The sequence below is a fragment of the Cataglyphis hispanica genome, chromosome 16, assembly GCF_021464435.1.
Source record: "Cataglyphis hispanica isolate Lineage 1 chromosome 16, ULB_Chis1_1.0, whole genome shotgun sequence".
NCBI classification, from domain to species: domain Eukaryota; kingdom Metazoa; phylum Arthropoda; class Insecta; order Hymenoptera; family Formicidae; genus Cataglyphis; species Cataglyphis hispanica.
The window spans coordinates 795,957-817,451 of NC_065969.1; the positions used below are offsets into that span (position 1 = coordinate 795,957).

Below are 21,495 nucleotides of genomic sequence, written 5' to 3' on the forward strand. Positions count from 1 at the left end.
TGTTATAGGCCTCAGATAAAAATCTTTTTGCAGTATAGGCATAGATAGAACGTCATGCAGAGACGTTTTGATCGTTCCTCGTCGCCGAACAAAATATCCTTCTGTCAATGAAAATCGACGACGCAACGTCGATGTTGAAATGCTTCAGCTGTGGGTTCGCATTTTGAAAGCACGCAGACCTGCCGGAAATTGTATAGCTTGATTTTTTGAAATAAGAAATTACAACATGATATCTCATCATTTTTTTACAAAAATTAATTATATTTATATTATTAGAAAATTCTATATCCTATCCTATTATATTTTTTTAAGTATTTTATATATAAATATCAATATATATTCTACTATTAGATTTTATATCTTTATAAATAAATGAAGAACTTTCTTAGATCTTAAATAAAATATTATATAAAATTATTTATACATATATTTATCTTTCATACACGGTAATTAATTACTTTTTTTAGATTCTTTAGCGAAGGTTGCAAGATATGAAACTTTGCCTAGAAATTAGAAATTAAGATTAATAAAAGATCTTTGTGTGAAGAATTGATGATTTTTAGCATAAATATTTTAGATTTATTGTTTTCAAGCTAGTTGATATAACAATAACAATGATAACCTGATACACACTTGTTCGAGAAATTGAGCAAGTGCTTCATGATTCGCTACGATCACTGCGCCGTAATTATCTTCAAGGCTCCGATGAACGATGGTACGTCATCTGGCGTTTACCTTAAGCGACCCATCCGCGGCTCGTCATCATTCCAATCCTGATCCTCTTACGCGCCCTTTAGTAGTTCAAAATTATTACATAGAAAAGATGTATAAATTTGAAGTACAACTTTTGAAATCTAATAAAACAAACCTCGTCGCCAGTATAAAGGTATACGGAGCGTAAAGCTCACTTTCGGTCTCGCTGCCACAATATGACAACGAAGTCAATCTCACGAATGGTTGATGATGATGAACTTTGGGCTCTCCACTCATCGCGCTACTGTCAGACTTTCTCTTGCAGGCGCCGCGAAATCTGTCACCGTATCTATGACTATGACGCAGCTCGAGATTGGAATCGCACTAGGGTAAACTCGAGAGACACTCATACAGATGGTTGTCGTTGGACGTCTGTTGAAATGCGCAATTACACGCTGTACCGTTGCAACCAAGTTGCACAGAAGCCGCACTCCGGATGGCAATGAAAGGCGATAAAAACTTATCCTTCTTTTCTACATTAATATTGGAGCTTAAGTATTCATTTTATGGTGTTTGTTTTTTTATTCAAAGATATTAAAATTGATTGCATACAGGATATATATAGGATATATATAGGATATTTTAAAACTAAAAAATATTTCTTTTTTCTATAGCAAATTCTGTAATTAACTTGGAGATAAATTTTTCTTCAAAGATGTCGATATCTTTCAATTTATAAACGCGATTGGAAAAGAAGCGGTTTCCGTAAAATAAACTTTATGGAGAAATCAACAAAGCTATACCTTTTGCGCGCAATTAAATTCAGCAAAGAAATTTACTTTAATAAAAATTCAATTTGAGATTGAGTTACAAAAATAATACAATAGAGGAAAAATGATATCTTTCCCTCTCAATATTATTGCTAAAGAAAAATCGGCTTTAAATTGATCAGAGATTCTGCTATTAAAAACCCGGAGCGAGAAATCATGGTGAAATGGTCGAGGGAGAGGGAGTCTCTTTTCGGCGAATTGGAAGTGGATCTGACGGTCGCGAGGCCGATATCGTAATCCTGATGATGTTGATTTACCACGTTCGTAGTGGCCGATGTAACATTATCACTATGCGTTCTCCTAGGGATAGGCTGGGACACGGTACGGTCTCTCATACTAGCGGTACACTGCGGTTTCGAAGGTGCCAGGACGTTGCGCACCTCACCTGTAACATCCTCCGCTGCTGCAGGCATACGTCCGCCATTCGTCAAGCGCCACGGGTTAGTTACCATAAGACATGTCACGAAACTGGGACTAGCTATCTAGAGACAAACTAAATTCTTGCAAACGATGGATACACATCCGCACGTGTCGCGCATAAAATTGCAACGACTTCGTCGTTAGATCACCCATTACGAGCTTTGTCGGTCACGCATATCGCGACAAATGCTCTCAATATAAAGAAAATTATTTTTTTTTTACGCAAGCGATTTTCGGTATCCGGTTAATAAAATCGAGTGCCAGAGAATGAATCAAGATTTTACATTCGGGCATTCTCCTGTAGAGATATAAAAAACCGATTTTTATTTCATTGAAGAAAACATTGAAAAAACGTGTTATTATTTTCAAAAAATCAAATTTTTTTAATTATTTTTTTAAAATATTGTATAATATTAATTTTCTTCATATTTTTTGTTAATATAAATGTGACACTTAAAATCTTTTGGAGGATACTTAGAACAGTGATCTTGACAACATATGTCAAGATCAAGGTCATTGGAATAGGGTCTGTTTTTGTAAAGTTTTATCAATTCTAATTTTTCCACATAAAATCACATCTTGCACAAAATGATTTATTCATTTAGCAGTATTGCTGAAATTATTCCAGCATTCGCAATTGTTACTCCATCACTCAAGTAGTCAATCAAACTTTAATATATCGAACTTTCTCTAAATATTCGAATATATTTGAATAAAATCTACATATTACTACATAGTAAAATTTACATATTAATTCAAGCACAAGTTGACAATGCAAACGTAAATCAAGCGGGGATATTTCTCGCAGTCAAAAGATTTTTCTACAACGCCTGTTATACTGGGTTTACAAAGCAGAAACAGGATTTTTCTTCGCAAGCGTACGTTTAATTCTTAGATTGGCTAAAAACTCTAAAGGGTAATACAGTCGCAGATGATACAGTCGCAGTACGTGCAATGCATGCGGCGTTAGTTGCACCCAGCTTCGGTTAGAGGAATTCCGTCCGAGTTGACGAGTAATGTCATATGCAACCGTTACATAACTATCGCGAAATGAGAGAGAAAAAAAACAGAGAAAAAAGTAAATATGCGAAATGCGCGCGCGATTTCACATTTGAATGGAGCTGCGCGTTTACGTGCGCGTTGAACGTTATTCGCGTTAAAAAGAGGAGAAAAAAGAAGAAGGGGGAGAGAGAGGGCACAGATGCGAAGGTGCAACGAACAAGCCATAGCATCGGGGGAAGGAAAGGGGGAGAATACATGTTCTTAAATTATCACAAAAGATAAGAACGATCGAGATTTCAATGATCAAAAGAGAACAAGACTCCTTGATTTTTTTTTTACATAATATACATTTATTTGCGGAACACACAAAATATTTGACCTCTTACACAGCTTTCGCTTTCTTACAAAGTGAACAGTTTACAAGCAGCATCTTTTATATCGATATAGATATAGATATATAACAAATAAAGCATTCATATATTTCATCAACTATTCTCAAACCTTTTATTGTAATCTTATAAACGGATAAATCATCTGCTTTGTAAAAAAAAATAAATAAAAAGCAACTATATCGATCAATATTGTTCAATATTACTTTATGCAGAATGATACCAATGCTTGATAATTAAATCTTGTCCAAAAGAATAACAAATAAATTCTTCCAATAAGAGAATATTATAAAAAAACATCATTATTGATATAACACATGTATCAGAGATTATTATAAATTTTCAAGGATAATTTTAACGCTTCTTCAGGATTTAAAAAGCATGTAATAGTATAGCCAGTTTATATAAATGAGTTCTATATATTTTTCAATACTACAAATTCGAAAAAATATATTTTATATCGCATCTCTCTCTCTCTCTCTCTCTCTCTCTTTCTCTTTTTATCATTGCACAAAAATAATCATCAAAATTTGAACTCATCTAAATTATACTTCACTTTCAATTGCTACAACTTTACACGCAAAATCTAATTAAACGCGACGCGTTAAGCAAGAGATTATTTATCCTCCCCGAAGATGCGAGTTAAGTGCATATCATCCACGATATGGATTACGTGGCTCGATCGCAGTACCCACGCAAGAGTGACGTCTCTCTCGTTTTAAAAAGCGACTGGCGCGCGGGTCCGTGTGAATATGGCTGTTAACATCGAGAATGATCCGCGATGATTGTGTGCTCAGTTGCACTGTATGGGCCTAAACTTACCCAGATTTGCATAAATCGAGTCCGAAATCGTCGCGGTTGTTGGTCTCCAGATGGCTTTCGAGGTGGACATCTTGTCGCCTTTGCTCGGAGAAGCGACGCTCAGTTTTGTCTTCGTGCGAGGTGGCGACGATCTGACCGGCTTGTTCGCCGAGTCCAGCCTCGAACAATCCTCCAAGGACTGATTCCTTGGCGGCGGTGGTGGTTTTCCGAGTCTCGCTGCGAGACAAAGGAGGGTCTCGGTGAAAAATCGTTTTCATATTCTTTAAATTTTTTTATATTTAAGTCGCAAGGCGCTAGAACATCTCCATGATGTATGTATTATTAATATTAATAATAATAATAGTATGCATAAACAAAAGATAATAAGCTATTTTTATCAAAATTATTCTGCTATTGATTCTTTGTGCATTATGAGTGATAAACCGTATTTTCCGCTTCAATTCTTTTTTTTTAATGACATTGGTTTATCGTATCTAATTATCTGATATTGTGCAAAAGAAAAGAAAATGCGACGAAAGAGGATAATTCCACAAAAACAATTTAATTAAAAGTTAAATTGAAAATTTATGAACTTTTCTCTATTTTCTTGCAGCTTGGCATAATCCATCGAGACATCAAGCTCAAAAATATACTGATGGATAAAGACGGACATCTCATATTAACAGATTTTGGTGTTAGCAAGGAGTTCCTACCGCACGAGAGAAACGGCAACGCGCGTAGCTATTCGTTTTGCGGAACGATCGAGTACATGACACCGGAATTGATACAAGGGGGCACGACCGGCCACGATTTTGTGAGTCGAAACCTTTTAACATTTGCACATTACTCGTGTTATTTAACCCTCCTTTCCTTCTCAGCCTTTTTTCTTTAATAATAATTTATGATTATTATTTTAATCTGTTTTAATTCCTCTCCTTCTCTCCCTCTCTCTCTCTCTCTCTCTCTCTCTCTCTCTCTCTCTCTTTCTTCCTTCCTCTCTATCCCTCTCTCTCTTTTCCTCTCTCTTTTTCTCTGTATAATTAAATTTGTAATTATTTTTTATGAATTATTACGTAACGTGTTTGAAAAGCGATGAAATGTAGAGTATCAAATTAAATTTTCGCAAATAAACAATCAATTTTAAATTAATTGAAAAATGTGCAAATAAAAGGTAATAAGACCTGAAAAAGACTTGAAAAGACTTTGAAAACAAATATAAGTAAGTTTCATAATACAGCCATAATACAGCATATATATACAAGGTGTTTTTAATTAAGTGCGAAAAATTTTAGGAAATGATTCTTTGTCAAAAATTATGGGAGATTTTTTATATAAATATATACTTCTATGTTCCTCCTTGAGAAATTATATTATTTTTATATTATTATATTATTTATATTATTATATTATTTATTTTTATGTCCCTCTTTCAGAGGCAAATAAAAATTCAATTCTTATTTATTTCAACTTGTGGATAAGAAAAATGAAATTTCATGGACATTTTCCACTGGTAGAAAGAATACTCATTAATATTTTTTTAATCTTCTCATATTATTATAAGAGGATGAAACTAACAACCCCTATTCAATTGTATTCCCTATTAGAACTTTAAATCCCTATTTTTTAGTTGCTTTTAGAACTTTTTAACGGACCGGAATGTGATTATCTAAAAATATGCGTTAAAAAGCTTGATTTCTTTAGAAACTTTTTTATTTCTTTTATTTTTTTCGTAAAATTAATAGTTTTCCAGAAAAAAAATACATTATTATTCATAGCACTGTATTAAATGACACAGGTTTCAAGTTATGAGAAGTTGAATTTTAGAAAAAAATAATAAAGTGATAAAAAAAATTTATAGTAAATATTAAAGAAAATGATTTCTAACTTGTCCAATATTTAAAAATAATAAAAATTTAATTTTTACTTCTCCCTTTGGAGGAACGTAACTCAGGGAGGAATATAGAAGTATATGTTTAATTAATTTTCGATAAAGAATTATCTCCTAAAATTTTTCGCATTTATTTAGAAACATCCTGTATTTACATTATTATAGGTACATTCATTTTAACTTTTTTATTTCAATTATAATTTATAAAACAATAAAATAATGTTATCATAATATTATCACACAAGCTGTCGATTGGTGGAGCGTGGGCGTGCTAACATACAAATTGCTGACTGATTCGTCACCTTTCTCGCTGGATGGCAAAAACTATCAGCACGAAATTTCGAGGATTCTGATGAGCTATCCACCGTCGAAGCCAATTCATCTGAGTGATACTGTGTGGGATTTCATCACGCGTTTGCTCATTAAAAATCCGCGAAGAAGGCTGGGCGGTGGACCAGCGATGCCAAGGAGGATAACATTAATGTAACATGTTACTGTTACGTCCAGACCCTTTAGAGTCAGGGTCAACGGGAGGGCGTAACCTATTTAACTCCGCTAGACAAACGCTAGACAACGAGTGTCTCGGAGACGAACGAATTGACCGGGGGCCTGAGACAGGTCAACGACCGGAAGGGTCGCTTTTACTCGGTCAGTAGGCCGTTCGTTCGGTGGTCCCCTTTTCGATAAAGGAACTAAATCCTTATTATCCCGGACGGGACCTTGTGCGATCTCGGGATATGAGATAGGGAACGGGTTAAACAAAAAAATTATTTATATATCAAATTTTCACATTTATTTTATAATAAAATAAGAATGAGAACACAAGAACAAATTATTGGTATTATCTAAATAAACATTGTCCTTAGCTTACTACTTAATATACATTGGTTTTCAACTATTTTTTTATTTATGCGTCTTAGTGTGTATATGTGTGTGTGTGTGTGTGTGTGTGTGTGTGTGTGTATTACGGGATTTCCTCTAGGATGCATGTAGAAGGGGGGAATTGTCTCCACAGGATTTTGATAGGAACAGCGACAAGATGCTTACACCCCGGGACGAACCACGGGATTATGCTGTCGGGCAGGTCCGCAACTCCTCGAGGTCCACCGGGCCGGGCCCTATACAGATGGCTCCGTCCGGAAGTGGGTCGTAAAACGGGGGGAACTGGCCCAATATCCGGTGGCGGAACTGGTCCTCGGAAAAGCTTTGTCGATAGGGTGACGGTTCCCGTTCGGACCGAGACGAGTCCTCGGTCTCTGAGGATACTCTCTCTGCTTCGTTGTCGATATCCCGTAGTTCGAGGGGTCTTCCTGGTAAGAGAGGCGATGAGGGGAAGAATAGGGGGAGTCACTCAGGATAATAATCAAGGGGGTGGGCGACTCCAATCTTAAACGGGTAGAGAGGGGTGGAGGAGAAGTAGCTGGGGTAGGGAAGCGAGGAGTGTCAGCCGTGGATACGTTAATATTAATATTAATGTTAATATCGCTTGAAATGTTAGTTTCCGCCTGAGCCCGAGCCAACCTCTTCCTAAGCCGTCTATTCCGACGGTTACGCGCATGCTTCACCGACGCACGGGAGGAACGTTTCCGATTTACTCCTTCCACTGAGGGAGGATATAATAATAAATAAAAAAAACGGTTTGGGGATATAAAGAAATCCGAAATAATTCTTGGGGTTTGCAACGAACTTGATAGTTGATAGAAAGGAAGAGTGAGAGAATGAGAGAGTCACGGGTAGCTCCGCAAAACGCGAACGACCCTGGGTAACTGAATAATAAGAGAGAGAGAGATAATGAGAGAGTCACGGATAGCTCCGCAAAACGCGAACGATCCTGGGTAACTGAATAAGAGAGAGAGATAATGAGAGAGTCACGGGTAGCTCCGCAAAACGCGAACGACCCTGGGTAACTGAATAATAAGAGAGAGATATAATGAGAGAGTCACGGGTAGCTCCGCAAAATGCGAACGACCCTTGGTGACTGATAAAGAGAGTGACAGAATCACGGGTAGCTCCGCAAAACGCGAACGACCCTTGGTGACTGATAAAGAGTTTCGAAAGTATGGGAAGTAGAATAGAAACGTAATAATAATAATTTAATTTTATTAATAATTCTAAATTGTTGACGATCGATAGGATTTCGAGAATATTCAATAAGATTTTTAGTTGGATGGTTAACCAAGAATTATTTTGGACTAATTAGTTGAAGAGTTTAAGCACTTACTATTTATTGAGTGCGATGATACTTGGTTTACAAAATGTAATCTGGTAGACCTTGGCCCTTGAGCTCGTCGAGGGGGAAGGTTGATTCTCTCAGCGCTCACAGTAAAGTTCTTGATTGGTTCACAAAGTCTTAATGACACTAGATGCACTATGATAAAATCTTGCCTCGGAATACACTGTGGGCCGGAATCGAGAGACGGGTCACCTTAAAGTCCTTGGGTCCTTACACTAATATTGCGGCGCAAAGTGATTTCGCGAGCACACGATGCACTTTGATATAATTCCGACCAAGTATCTCGGAGTATGCAGTCAGGAGACTGATAAACTTTTAGAGAACGTTAGAGAGTGTGTCGAGTGGTCTTGTCCGACGTTTTTTAAGCCCTTTTGCTCCTCCTCTCCATTGGTTTGTTAATCTATTTTAACGAATAGTTGTTTCTAATCACGCCCTCCGATTTTTTCTAGGGCGTTGCTCTAGATTCTTAGATCATAGGTGTTGGTGAAGATCTTCGCTAAGTTTTGACCAATGGAGAGTAGTTGCTATCGGGTGAGGGTGAGGCTTTCATTTTACGGATTGAGTCATGCCCAGTTTGCTTTAATCTCCTAGGTTGACATTTTACTTGAAATTTATGATAAAAAGATAACATAAGAGGGTGGTCTGGCAGGCAAGTATGTGGTGTCAAATGTCGAGAGTTTTCAACTTTGGATCCTCTATGCATTGTTCTGGACCTCGCTCTGCTTTTTGCTTAGAATTCTTGGGTCTGATACTTGAGCTTGAGCTTGCATATCTCGCTGTCTGTTTGTCGTTCGCTTCCACATGGTTTTATATTTCTAACGCTTGATCGTCTGTTATCTTTTGTTTAAAATTCTCAAACCTTCAGAGTTGTAACGTTAAATTTATAGATCCGCTGACTTTCGACAGCGAGATTACACAGTCTTGCTTCCCAGACTTCGCCTGCTTATTTTTTCTGTCGGACGTAGTATTTCTTAGAACGTAAATTTATGTCGCTAACGGATTTTCGATGAAAGAAAACAACCATGCGGTCTGCAGGACTCAATAATTTATATATTAGAGAAGAAAAAAAAAAGGAATATTCGTGAAGTCTACCGGACGTAACATAATAATAATAACATTTTTATTAGAGATTGCTTGTTTTGTGAAGAATTTTATGGCGTTTTCGAATAAATAGATTAATCCAACTCGGATTAATTATTGTATTTTTATATTAATTATTATATTTTTCTATTTTATTATATTTTTCTATTGCCCAGCACACTCAAGCCCACTCTCTCTCCGCCACCCAGACACGGAACTCTTAATCTGTGGGAATATAATAACAAAATTTAATAAATTTTCTGTTACATAAATAATTTTTAAAATAATGCAATAATTTAAATTATAAATAACATACTAGTTTACAAATTTCACATTTCTTTTAATGCCAAAAACGAACTTTATTTAATGTATTGTGGGAATTTGAATCTGCCTTGAATTTAAATCTGCCATCAGAAAAATTTCATTGAGACAATTTTTTTAAACGTATTTACTAGCCTTGCAGTTTGTTCTTTCAGTTTTATTATATTGGATCACATTTCACAAAAATATCGTGCAAACGTGTAACAAAAATTTAAAATTCAATAATTTTAATATGTTTCTAAATTCAACAAAAGTTCACTACATATTATAAAAATGACTATTTTTATATTCCAAAAATCCGATAGAAAAAGAACCGATAGAAATGTTTTGATGGCAAATATGTGCTTAGTGTTGAATATTATTCTAGAAACGGTGTTCAAATGCTTTGGCACAATACCTTGTAAACTAGTATAATTATAATTAATATAATTTTTTGATGTATTAAATATATAAAATAGTACATTATAAGATATGTTATAACTTACCTTTACTGAATTTGTTATAATTATTTCGTATATACTTTCAATATTTATGTATTCTGCAATGTACTCGTATTCTGCAAAACATTGGTATAATAAAGAGGAAATAAAATTGAAATCATTACCATGTTTATGATATTTTAGTTTTGTGTAGTAATCTTTTTTTATAAAACTTGTCACCTAAAAAAAAAATAAAGAAAATTTTGTTTAAAGATAAAATAATAAAAAAAATCATTACTTTTACTCATTGATTTTAAATATATTAAGCATTATTGAATTAACGTTATTTGCAAGATTTATAATTGATAGTTATTTTTATTAATTACTTAAAATTAATATAAAAAATTAAATATAAAAAATTACCAACCGAAATATTATTGAATAATTTCACAGTTTCCTCCCAAAAATACCATTTTGATATGATCTTCTGATAATGTTCGATGGATAAGATAAATTGGAGTTCGAACTTAGATAAAAAATTTCTGCATTATACCAAATACTTGTATAACTGAAAATAAGAACAATAATTTATATGTACATATACATATATGTTTAAACATATAGAAAGAATGTTCATTGTAATTAAAACTCATAATTTTTCTAACATTTTACTATTTTTACTTATGTATGTATTTTACGTATGTATATAATATACAGAAGTTGTTTTGTTAAATTAAATAAAAAAATATTTTTATGCTACAATCTTCTCTTTCGTTTTTCATTTAAGTCAAATAAGCAAGAAACCATAGGAAAGTTTAAAAAAAAAATGTGCATATATAATATATATTTATATACAACATGAGTATATATATCCAGAAATATTTAAAAAAATTTAGCAATAAACTGAAATTCTACTTACTATTTTGGTTCACACATGATTCCAATATTATTTTCATATTTTATTAGATAGCAACGTACGCCGAGTCTTCTAGCTATGATGTGATACGTGATAGTCAATAAATGTCTTCGAAAAGATTCTGCAAACTGTTTTAAATTTTATTAAATAAATTGTATATAAAATATATGTAAAGTATAAAAATTACCGTTATATTTGCGCAACAGATATTATTATAATGATAATTGTTATCATACTTTTATTATCATGATATTATTATTGTAATTTGACATAATTTAAAATAACTTACATATTTTATGTATTTCGCTTCGAGATCTGTTGTCTTTAATACTTGGTGCAATTTATGTATTTCCAATTCCGAAAATATATACTCTTCCAGAACGCACATAATTTGCTTTGATTCTGTTTCATTCCAGAAATTATCTTCAATATTATTGTCTCTCCAATAAGAAAATTGCTCTAAACCTGTAGAGCAGATTGAATGTGAGGGATGTTTAATTTTCAGGTGAGATAGTACTGTCTACGTTATTCCATTTAACCATGCTTTTATGACCGAATAAGATATATGTGGCGCAAAAATTGTGCTACGATCGTAAGTTGTTTTTCCAAAATATTTTTCGTCTTCGGCATATTCATAAGTTTTACTTGTTTATACAAAAGCCGACATTGTTTTAAACAGTTAAAAATTCTTTTAAAGGCATATTCATGTGTCAAGTTGAAAAACAATTTTCTAAAAAAAATTTACACATTATACATAATAATTAATTATATTAACTTATTATATATTGTAATGTTAATAACAAGTTTACTAATTTTTTTACCTTGATTTTTGTACAAAATTTATATTTATCTCATCCCGCACAAAATAATAAGTCATGGAATTTCCTACAATTAAACGCAGTAAACGCATCAAATTTTCTACGTCAGTATTATTTAATTTATTTTCTGACGCTACATTTGCAAAATATTGTAACTCTTGGATATAATGTAATCCTGCTTGCATTATTTTTTCCAAATTGATATGATGCAATACTTTATTCTGTTTTTCTTTGTTATATTTTTTTCCGCAGTAGGGCAGCTAAAATTTAGAAAAAAAAATACCTAAATTTTATATAACGCCATAATATCAGCCATAAATTTTTAAAATTATATTTCTTAAAATACATATAAATTTAATAATTATATACATTAAAATTCAGAACAAATTATGAAATTTATAAATAACAATATAGATTTTTTTTATTAAAAAAGAATATATAAATTAATCTTAAAAAAAATTATATTTTTTTATAATTATAGATAGTAATTTGTAGACATATATATACAATGTATTATTAACTGTTGCTGTAACTATTGCTATAATTGCTGCTATAACTATTGCTGCGATAATCTTATTTAAGTCTTTTCCTTCAATTTAAATAAGAAAAATCAAGTAAAAACTAAATGAAAAAAAATATTTTCTATTCCACACATACTATTAAAATGAGAATAAAAACCGAAAGGAGATTTTATGATACAGCAAATCACATAACCTTTATAATCTTCAAATAGATATAATGGATTACTATAATACCTTGTGGAAAGCATAAAAGATGGAAGTTGCAAAAAAATTTGGTTATTTAAGTATGAAAACATAATTATTTATGAAGAATAAAAAAAATATTTTAAAAGTAATATTTGAAATGAAAAAATATAAAAAAATGTCTGAATATTATTACATAAATAAATTTTTATACATAATCAACAATGATATTATAGCAAATTTTAAAATTAAAATATGAAAAATTATAAGACAAATTTGAATATAGCGTACTTTATGTCTTATATATAAAATAAAATAAACTTCTTTTTAACCATAAAATGAAATAAAACAAATATAATAGAGCTGATTAATACAACAGTACAAAAATTTATTTCTGAACTACATTTTTTATAATTTAGAATAATTTATTAATGATACACACATTGTTATAACAAAAAAAAATATTAAAAAATAGAATTATATTTTATGCTTCTAATTTAATAATAAAGCCTAGGTAAAGAAACTTTGAAAGTATAATCTATGAAAATAATTAACTATAAATAATAGCAAACTATGTTTATCAGAAAACTTGGAATACATTGATGAATATATAGATTAGATAATGACTCATCAAGCCCTTAAATGTATGAAGATTTTGGTTTTACTAAATCTTTATTTTTTACTACAATCCTATTAAATTGTAACATCAAAACATGCTTAATTTTCACTAATTCAACAAACACATAATAAATTATTGAAACGCAATACAAATTATTGAAATAACAACTAATAATTTTAGTTTTACTTTTTTTACAATTTTCTAATTTTACAATTTCTTTGTTAGTCATAAAAATCTATCGAGTGTATATATATATAAATTAGATTCGATAGATATAAAATAGATATAAGAAAATTAGAAATAGAAAAATACCTCTGATAAAGTTTCTTTTCCCAAAACTTGCGAAGCAATGTTATTTGCCGAAATCTCTCACACATGCACTTAAAATTCATAATATCCTCCATGCTGATGGTTTCGTTTTCCAAAATAATAGTAATTACCTCTTCGGGCAATTGTGTTATAGTAGCCATTGGAAAAAATTTAATATATATAATAATTCACAAAACAATTGGCAACAAGCGTTATTAACTTTGTTTCACTATTTTGATTTTGTAACACTTTACATATATATATTTTACATATATATATAATATATTTGTATGTATATATAACAAATCATTGATGGATATAACAAAAAATTGATGGATAAAATAGACTGGAATTCTGATTTACATAAAAAAACTCTGCATCATTCCCATTGTTTGTATCATTGAAACTATAAAGAAACATTTTTATATACATATATATGCGTTTAAACATATAGAAAGAATGTTCATTGTAATTAAAATTTATAATTTTTCTAGTATTTGCAATGGACTGATTATAAATGTGCAGAAATTTCAGTTATCGCAACAAGCTACATTTTAAAAATAATCGAAGTAATTTGACATAATATTATTTTCAATATCAAATGAAAAATAATTGTCTAATATATTTTAAAAAATTATACTAAGTTTCTTTTAAATAATTTCCATCGGTTATTTTGCATTTTATCATTCCATAAATGTTAACACAAAGTTATAAAAAATTAACAGCTTCTATCGGTAAAATATAATTTATGAAACTTTATTTTTTTTAATCTAAATCTGTGAATATATTATGTGCGAAATAAATAAAAGAAACATTTTTGTAAAAAAAATCATATTGTTTCATTTAAAAATTTTATGATGACTTTGATCTTTTACCGAAAAAAAGTGATTATTATTATCTTTTTGCATGTGGATATATAACGTACGATAATATAATGTGTTAGTGTTCGAGAAAAAAAATATTTTTATGCTACGATCTTTTGTTTTATCAAAACAAATTTCATTACAACAAATAAATATTCTAAGAAATCATAGAAATCTATATAAAAAATTATACAAAATGTCTGATAATAATTGCCGCACCCGTAAAGTAGAGCGGATTAAACCAAACAGGAAAGTTCTTTAACATTTTTTTGTGAAGCTTGATTCGCTCTATCTGTACATTATGGATGGGGCAATTATTATGAGACACCCTGTATATTAAAAGAGTTTTAGCAGTACACTAAAGTCATATTTACTATGTTGGTTTCCATACAACTCCAATTACGTTACTCCTATCTTCATATGTTTTCAGAAAGCACAGTATGCCGAGTCTTCTAGCTACGATCTGATACGCGATAATTAATAGATATTTTTGTAAATATTCTGCAATCTATATTAAATTATATTAGAAAAATTGCATATTGAAAATTGATAAAATATGAAAATTATATAATTATAGAAAATTCTATATAATTAAATTTGTGCAGTGCATTATAGATTATTATTACAATTTAAAATAATTTAAAATTACTTACATATTTCATATCTTCGGCTTCAAAGTCTAATGTTGAGGAAATTAATAATTTATGAAATTCAGGAATCTCTAATTCGGAAAATATATATTGTTCGAGAACACACATAATTTGCCTTGATTCTGTTTCATCCTAGAAATTATCATCAATATTATAATCTCTCCAAAAAGAAAATTGTTCTGAAGCCGTAGTGCAAATTGAATGATTACTATATTTATTTTTCAGACGAGATAGTACTGATTACGCTATTTCATCTAGCCATGTTTTTACAGCCCAATAAGACACATGTGGCTAAAAATATTGCGCTATAATCGTAAGTTGTTTTTCCAAAAGAAATTTTGTCTTCGGCTTTAACATAAGTTTCATTTGCTTATGTATTGTGACGTTACCGTCTCGCGCGCGTCCACCGAATCTCTCTCCGATCGCTGAGCGCGGAAAACGCGCTTGCGCCAGTCTCAAAATATTAGAGCCGTACCGAAATCTCCAAAGGGGCGTTATTTGTCGGACTTATTTCGTCTTTTTTTAATTTTGTTATTATTTCATTATCTCGATACAACACGGGAGTCTTATTAGAGGAGCGTGAAAACGGCCGCACCAAAAACAACGATCACAACAACTCGGAAGACGACCTTCGAGAGAACGGAAAAAGGAAAGGAATTATCAATCACCAAATTCGGAAGCGAGGCGAGAAGCGCGAGAGGACAAGAAGGATCCTTGCGTCTTGACGCAGGACCGTGCGGAGACGTGTCCCGAAGGACCCCGAGGGAGCTCCATCGCCGCGTAGCACGGCGGGAAGAAAGGAGGGCAGCGAGGATCTCCAGTGCGTTCCGCGCTTCCGAGATCCCGGCGGGACTCGCCGAGGCCCTCTCAGAAGGGCCACGTGAAAAATATTGATCGCGATCTCGGGGGTGCGCGCACCCCTGGCACGATCATGAGCGTGCCGCCAGACGGCTGCCTCGCGTGTTATCGCGTGATTGGCCGTAATAACACGCACCCTGATTGCGCATCCCCGGCTGGCCCGGCGTTACTGATTCTAGATCGTGGTGTTCCCGGATCAGACTGGCGCGAGCGTGAGAAAGGGCTACACGTGCGAGTGATCTTTGCGAGCCAAACGAGCGTGCGAGAGAGGAGAGAGTCCGGCTGAGGGCTAGAAGATCTCGCGGGTTTCCGAGAGCGAGACCGAGGAAGAAGAGCCCACCAGATCCGGGACTTCCAAGGAGAGAGCTGCGTTATCGGTGAGGTTATCCCCTCGTATCGTAGCCACGCATGTTCGCGATATCGGGATCGCGTCGTTCTGCCGTCGTAGTCGTAATTTAGTGTTGTGTTTGCGTTTGAGCTCCGTTCGGAAGTTTAGCGATTATCGCGTCGTTGTAGCGTAATTATATTGGCGACATGACCACGTCGGCAAGCGATTCGAGCTCCGAAGCGTCTCGAGTGTTGGATTAAATTAATATTGCGCGTTTTATACCGTCTGTATCGTCTCTCTGGAGATCGCGGACCGGGACTACTGCGTAATATATTAGTCGCGTAATTTCTCGCCCGTCTAGCATCTAAGTCGTGTATGTGTGAGTAATCGCCGAGTGTAAGTGTGTCTCGCGATTATGTATCCCGTTGTTAACCGTCGAGGGTGAGTGCGTTTCGTGCGGATATTTCGGTTTATTATTTTCTTTGTCGAATCATATGCGTTAAAATGGATGAGTGATAGAGTGATTTCGCGGAGGGTACGGAATATTGTTCTGAGCGTTGCGAGCTAGTGTGCGCGGTGCATGCTAGGAGTGCATTGGATACATGTTGTAACCGTACGGCATGTTAGAATAGCGAGCGAAATATTATCGATCCACGAGGGGTCCGATAATCGATCCGGTATAATTGCGCTCGGGCCCAGGCCCGATCGGCTCTGATTTAACGGCGTCTTATTTTCTGTGGCGCTAAGACGTTTCTAACACCCAGACTCGCTTCCGCGAATTTATCGACAACAAGCATACCACCGTTAATCTTTGTTTATCATTCGGACGCACCTTTTCTAAATTAATAAAGCTGTTATTTTTTTGTTACGTTTGACGAATTTAATTTCTTTTACGCGTGTTTGTCGCTCTGTCTTGATCGCCTCTTGTCTTCATATATCGTTCATCCAACATCCGCCCTGTCCCTCTATCGTTAGGTGAGCTAGTCCGCCCGCGACGAAATCGACTTCTTTCTTCGCGTCTTTTTCGCGCCTATCTCGCGTATTTGACGAATTGATACGTGCAAGACCGTATCTGGCACCCAATTTCAATTCTCGAGAGTTTTAAGGTTTCGTCACGGCACGCGCGGAACACCTTCCATCCCGTTCCCTCTCAACGTATAACTGATTCTTAATTCACGGTGTTTTTGTCGACGATCCCTTTTTCATCTCCCGACCGGCGAATCGTACTCCCGTTCGTCGGCGCAACGGAACATCCGCGCGACGGAGAGATGTTTTTTTAAATTTATTGTTGATATTGTGGCGTTGTTTAATATAAATAAAACCTTTTTTTGTTTTCTTTTTTTTAATTTTAGCTGTCCTACTGCAGAAAATAAATATAACAAAACGAAACAGAAGAAAATATTTCATCAAATCAATTTCAAAGAAAAACTAAAAGCAGGATTATATCATGTTCAAAAGTTCCAAAATTATGTGTCTTTGTTGCGACGTTGGACGCGCGCAGAGTTCGCGGAGGGAAAAGTCGTCGCAGTATAAATCGATACTGTTTTAGGTATTGACAAGTCAGCTTCAAGTAATATTTACGCGTCAAATTGGGAAACAATTCGCTGAAAAAAGATTTATATATTACATATACAATAATTTCATTAATTTATAATGTAAATAACGATTGAATTTTTTACTATAATTTTTGCGTAGAAATTCTTTCTATCTCATTCCACACAAGATTATACGTCATGGAAATTTGAACAGTTGAACGCAAATGGTGTTCGAATTGTTTTTTGTCAATATCAGTTAACTTATTTTCTGACATCAAAGACACATAATTTTGAAACTTTTGAACATGATATAATCCTGCTTTTAGTTTTTCTTTGAAATTGATTTGATGAAATATTTTCTTCTGTTTCGTTTTGTTATATTTATTTTTTGCAGTAGAACAGCTAAAATTAAAAAAAAGAAAACAAAAAAAGGTTTTATTTATATTAAACAATGCCACAATATCAACAATAAATTAAAAAAAAAATATTTTTAAAGAATAATTAAATTTTATAATTATATATAAATTAATACTTAAAACAAATTTAAAAAATATAAATAAAAATATAGATTTTTCTATTTAAGAAAAACGATATAATTTACTTTTTTAATCAAATTATAATTATCACAATAATAACAGATCTATATATTCTAATATTCTTTTTGTGTTCTAGAAAAAAGAGTAAGTTTTTTGAAAACTTGGTATTGATCGATGTATATTACAATGACTAGTCAAGTCTTTACACGCATAAAAATTTCGGCTTTATTAAATTACGATTTCTTATTACAATTATATTAAATTGTAACATCAGAAACATGCTTTCTATTGATTCAATAAGCATACGCACATACACACATACACAGTCATACACACGAAATAGATATAAACAAATTAATTTCAATAAATTAAATTATATAATAATAATATAAAGTACTTATAAATACAAAATACCTCTGATAATATTTCCTTTCCCAAAACTTATTGGATAGTGTTATCTGCTGAAGTCTTTTGCACGTGGACTGAAAATTTATGATATCCTCGAAGCTCGTCCTTCCCAGAATGATAATAATCACATCGTCGGGCAAATCTGTTATTGTAGCCACCAGAAAAATTCAGCAAAATAACTGGTAATGAGTATTATTTATTGGTTTCGTATCACAAATTTTATTTATATACTTATATATATATATGTATATATATATATATATATATATATATAGTATATATATATATATATATATAAGTTTTATTTACATTACATTATTTACAAATTTTATATATATATATATATATATATAAATATAAGTATATGTTATACATCTGAAACGTGCACCACCAGTTTGATATGATGTAGACTCAAAGCACTTTGTTCAGCGTTGCAGAAATGCTTCGAAATGTTTAAACAGATTTCTAGTTCTCTATGGTTTTGATTGGTCAAAAATAAAAACTGAAAAAGTAAAACAAGAATGAATAATTCTTGAAAAAAAATTTCACAACAATTTCTTTTATCACTTTTCTAGAGATTTATGGCGTTTAGGCGTTTTGTTTTAGTTATTTCAAAGAGATTTTTCGCTCTTTTCATATTTTCGTTTGTCCATTGTTATACAATGAAAATATGAGAAAATTTTGTTTAGGGATTTTAACTGATGATGAATTTTGGAGAATTTTGAAAAATTATGTGGTTAACAAGAAAGATTTTTTTTTTCCTATAAATTATTTTCAAAATTTGAAAAATTATAAAATGTTAAAAAAAAATTACGCTTAATCTTGAAGGCAATTTCATAATTCAAGGATGACATCAGTTTTAAGAGATTAATTTTCGGAAATAGTAAATCAAGAGAAGTATACAGGGTGTCCCATAATTCGCGGATCATCTTTCGTGTGCACATAACGCATGTTAAACTGGTTAGGAAACTCCTCTACCATTTTGCGATTTTTACGACAATTAATAAGAAATTAATTAAAAAAGATAGGTCAATCCGCGTTTTGTACAAACGCGCGACAAGAAGAGACGTCCTACTGTAATGGGATACTAGTCGAGCGGTGAAGCGATGAGAAGAGTGTCCTACATGCTCGTACGTAGCCTTCATAGAGCAATTAATAATGTTTAATTATTTTATTATTATTATATTATTTAATTCTTAATTTTTTAAATTGTAGAACGTAATATTCTCACACATTTACGAAAAGACAACATTTTTTTCTTAATCAAAGATTTGTCAAAATTAAATCAATTATTATCTTTTGTTTCTTTATTTTTTTTTCAAATTTTGAGAAAGAAGTGAAATTGTGTGGTTTTAATAAATTATTTTATTTTTTCAAAATACAAAAATTTTAAAAATAATCAAATTAGTTTACATATAAAACAAAAATATATCCACTTATTAAGTTTTCCGTATGATTTATAATTTGTTAATATTAGCTTATTGCCATAATGTACGATGTAGGCGTAATATATAATAAACGATGAAATAAAATCAGATGGGCACTAAAAATTAATATCACTTGACTTAAAACAATCAATAACAGATAATAGATATGCGTATAAGTATAGTTATGAGCCTGCGAGTTTTACATGAGATTATTGGCGAACTTTGATCGCTCAGAAACTATTGCAATCTTAAAATTTTTGTATTAGAATTTTTGACCCTATTTTACTTCTAAGACACGTTAATAAAGTATTGTACGGAAGTTGTGAGACACCCTGCATATGCATAATCAGATTCATAATGAGAGCTAAATTAAAAAATATTGTTGAGGAAACTGTTGTATATTTTAAAATAATAAAAACTACTGTTTAGTAAGTATTTCAGCTATTGCAGCAGTATCATTTGAATAACGTCTTCTTAAGTTTTCATTTGGCACGTAATAAATCCCTTCAAAATTGAAGAAGCAACAATGAAATTAACTTGGAGAAGAACCTGACAGTTCAAAATCTGTTAACCACCATCACTATCATGTTGTTTCAAAATTTTATCACGTTCAGTTATGTACATTTATTGAGTGTATTCGCGATTGAAAGAATATTTGATTTTACGCACAGTCAAACTCGATGGAATATTGAACATATCGTCTCTTTCGAGTTATAATGTGTTTCTTCGAGATATAATTTATATCATCATTGGTATCAAACGTGTATGTCCATTTTCGAGAAAACGCAAAAAATTTAAGATATCCACATACGTGAAAAACTCGTCAAACGGCATTGAATTGCATGAAGTTCGCGAGATCAGCACCATCAACATCGTGCGAGAAAACTATGTTTTTGTTAAGGAACCTTTTCAAAACGTCGAGTTGCGCCAATATGTAATAAGAAACATACCTTTCCATCTTATTCTCCATTTCCATGTCGGAGTACAAACAACTGTTACGATCCAATAACAGATATTCTTCGGTTAATTTTTCATCCTTATTCATTGTCATGCTAATTAACACATTCGTGATCAAGAATTTTTCCACAATTCTAAAACTGCAAGGTTCTGCAATTAAAACAAGAATAAAATTTTAAAAATTTGCTTTTTATATCGTGTTTTAAATCACTTATTATTTTGTAGTTGGAATATATACAGGAAATTCTTTATTGCAGACAAGGATAAGAAAGAGCAATTCATCTAATTCAGAGAGTTGTTCATTTAAAATCTTTATTTACTTCCATATTTACAATATATTATCAAATTATTATAATTTTATAGAAAAAAAGAAACAAAAATTAAACTAAAAATTGCTGCAAATGATAGTTGCTTTCCGTTTAGCCATAAAAAGACGTAATTCTATAAACGCGGCTTTTATCTTTAGCCATGAAAAAATGTAATACTACGTC

General features: G+C 32.3%; 2 protein-coding genes and 1 long non-coding RNA gene across 3 annotated transcripts in view; 1 reads left to right on the plus strand and 2 right to left on the minus strand.

Moving 5' to 3' along the window:
* Window positions 1-10,544, minus strand: part of LOC126855609 (F-box only protein 21-like) — a 102,614-nt gene extending 92,070 nt beyond the window's left edge. The window contains exon 1 of the mRNA XM_050603424.1: window positions 10,504-10,544. The gene's annotated coding sequence lies outside the window, so the exon portion shown is untranslated. The remainder of the gene's footprint in view (window positions 1-10,503) is intronic.
* On the plus strand, window positions 1,688-8,090 carry LOC126855702 (testis-specific serine/threonine-protein kinase 2-like). The gene is made up of 3 exons (XM_050603570.1): window positions 1,688-1,963; window positions 4,749-4,949; window positions 6,269-8,090. Exons 1-3 carry the CDS (start codon window positions 1,688-1,690, stop codon window positions 6,296-6,298), a joined length of 507 nt encoding a protein of 168 aa, XP_050459527.1. The 3' UTR covers window positions 6,299-8,090.
* A 4-nt stretch (window positions 10,545-10,548) lies between the features above and the next one.
* Window positions 10,549-12,069, minus strand: LOC126855622 (uncharacterized). Its single transcript, XR_007688264.1, has 4 exons — window positions 11,814-12,069; window positions 11,282-11,722; window positions 10,996-11,120; window positions 10,549-10,644 (listed from the first exon to the last, which is right to left on the minus strand). It is a non-coding gene; the product is annotated as an uncharacterized LOC126855622 (long non-coding RNA).
* Window positions 12,070-21,495: the final 9,426 nt, after the last annotated feature.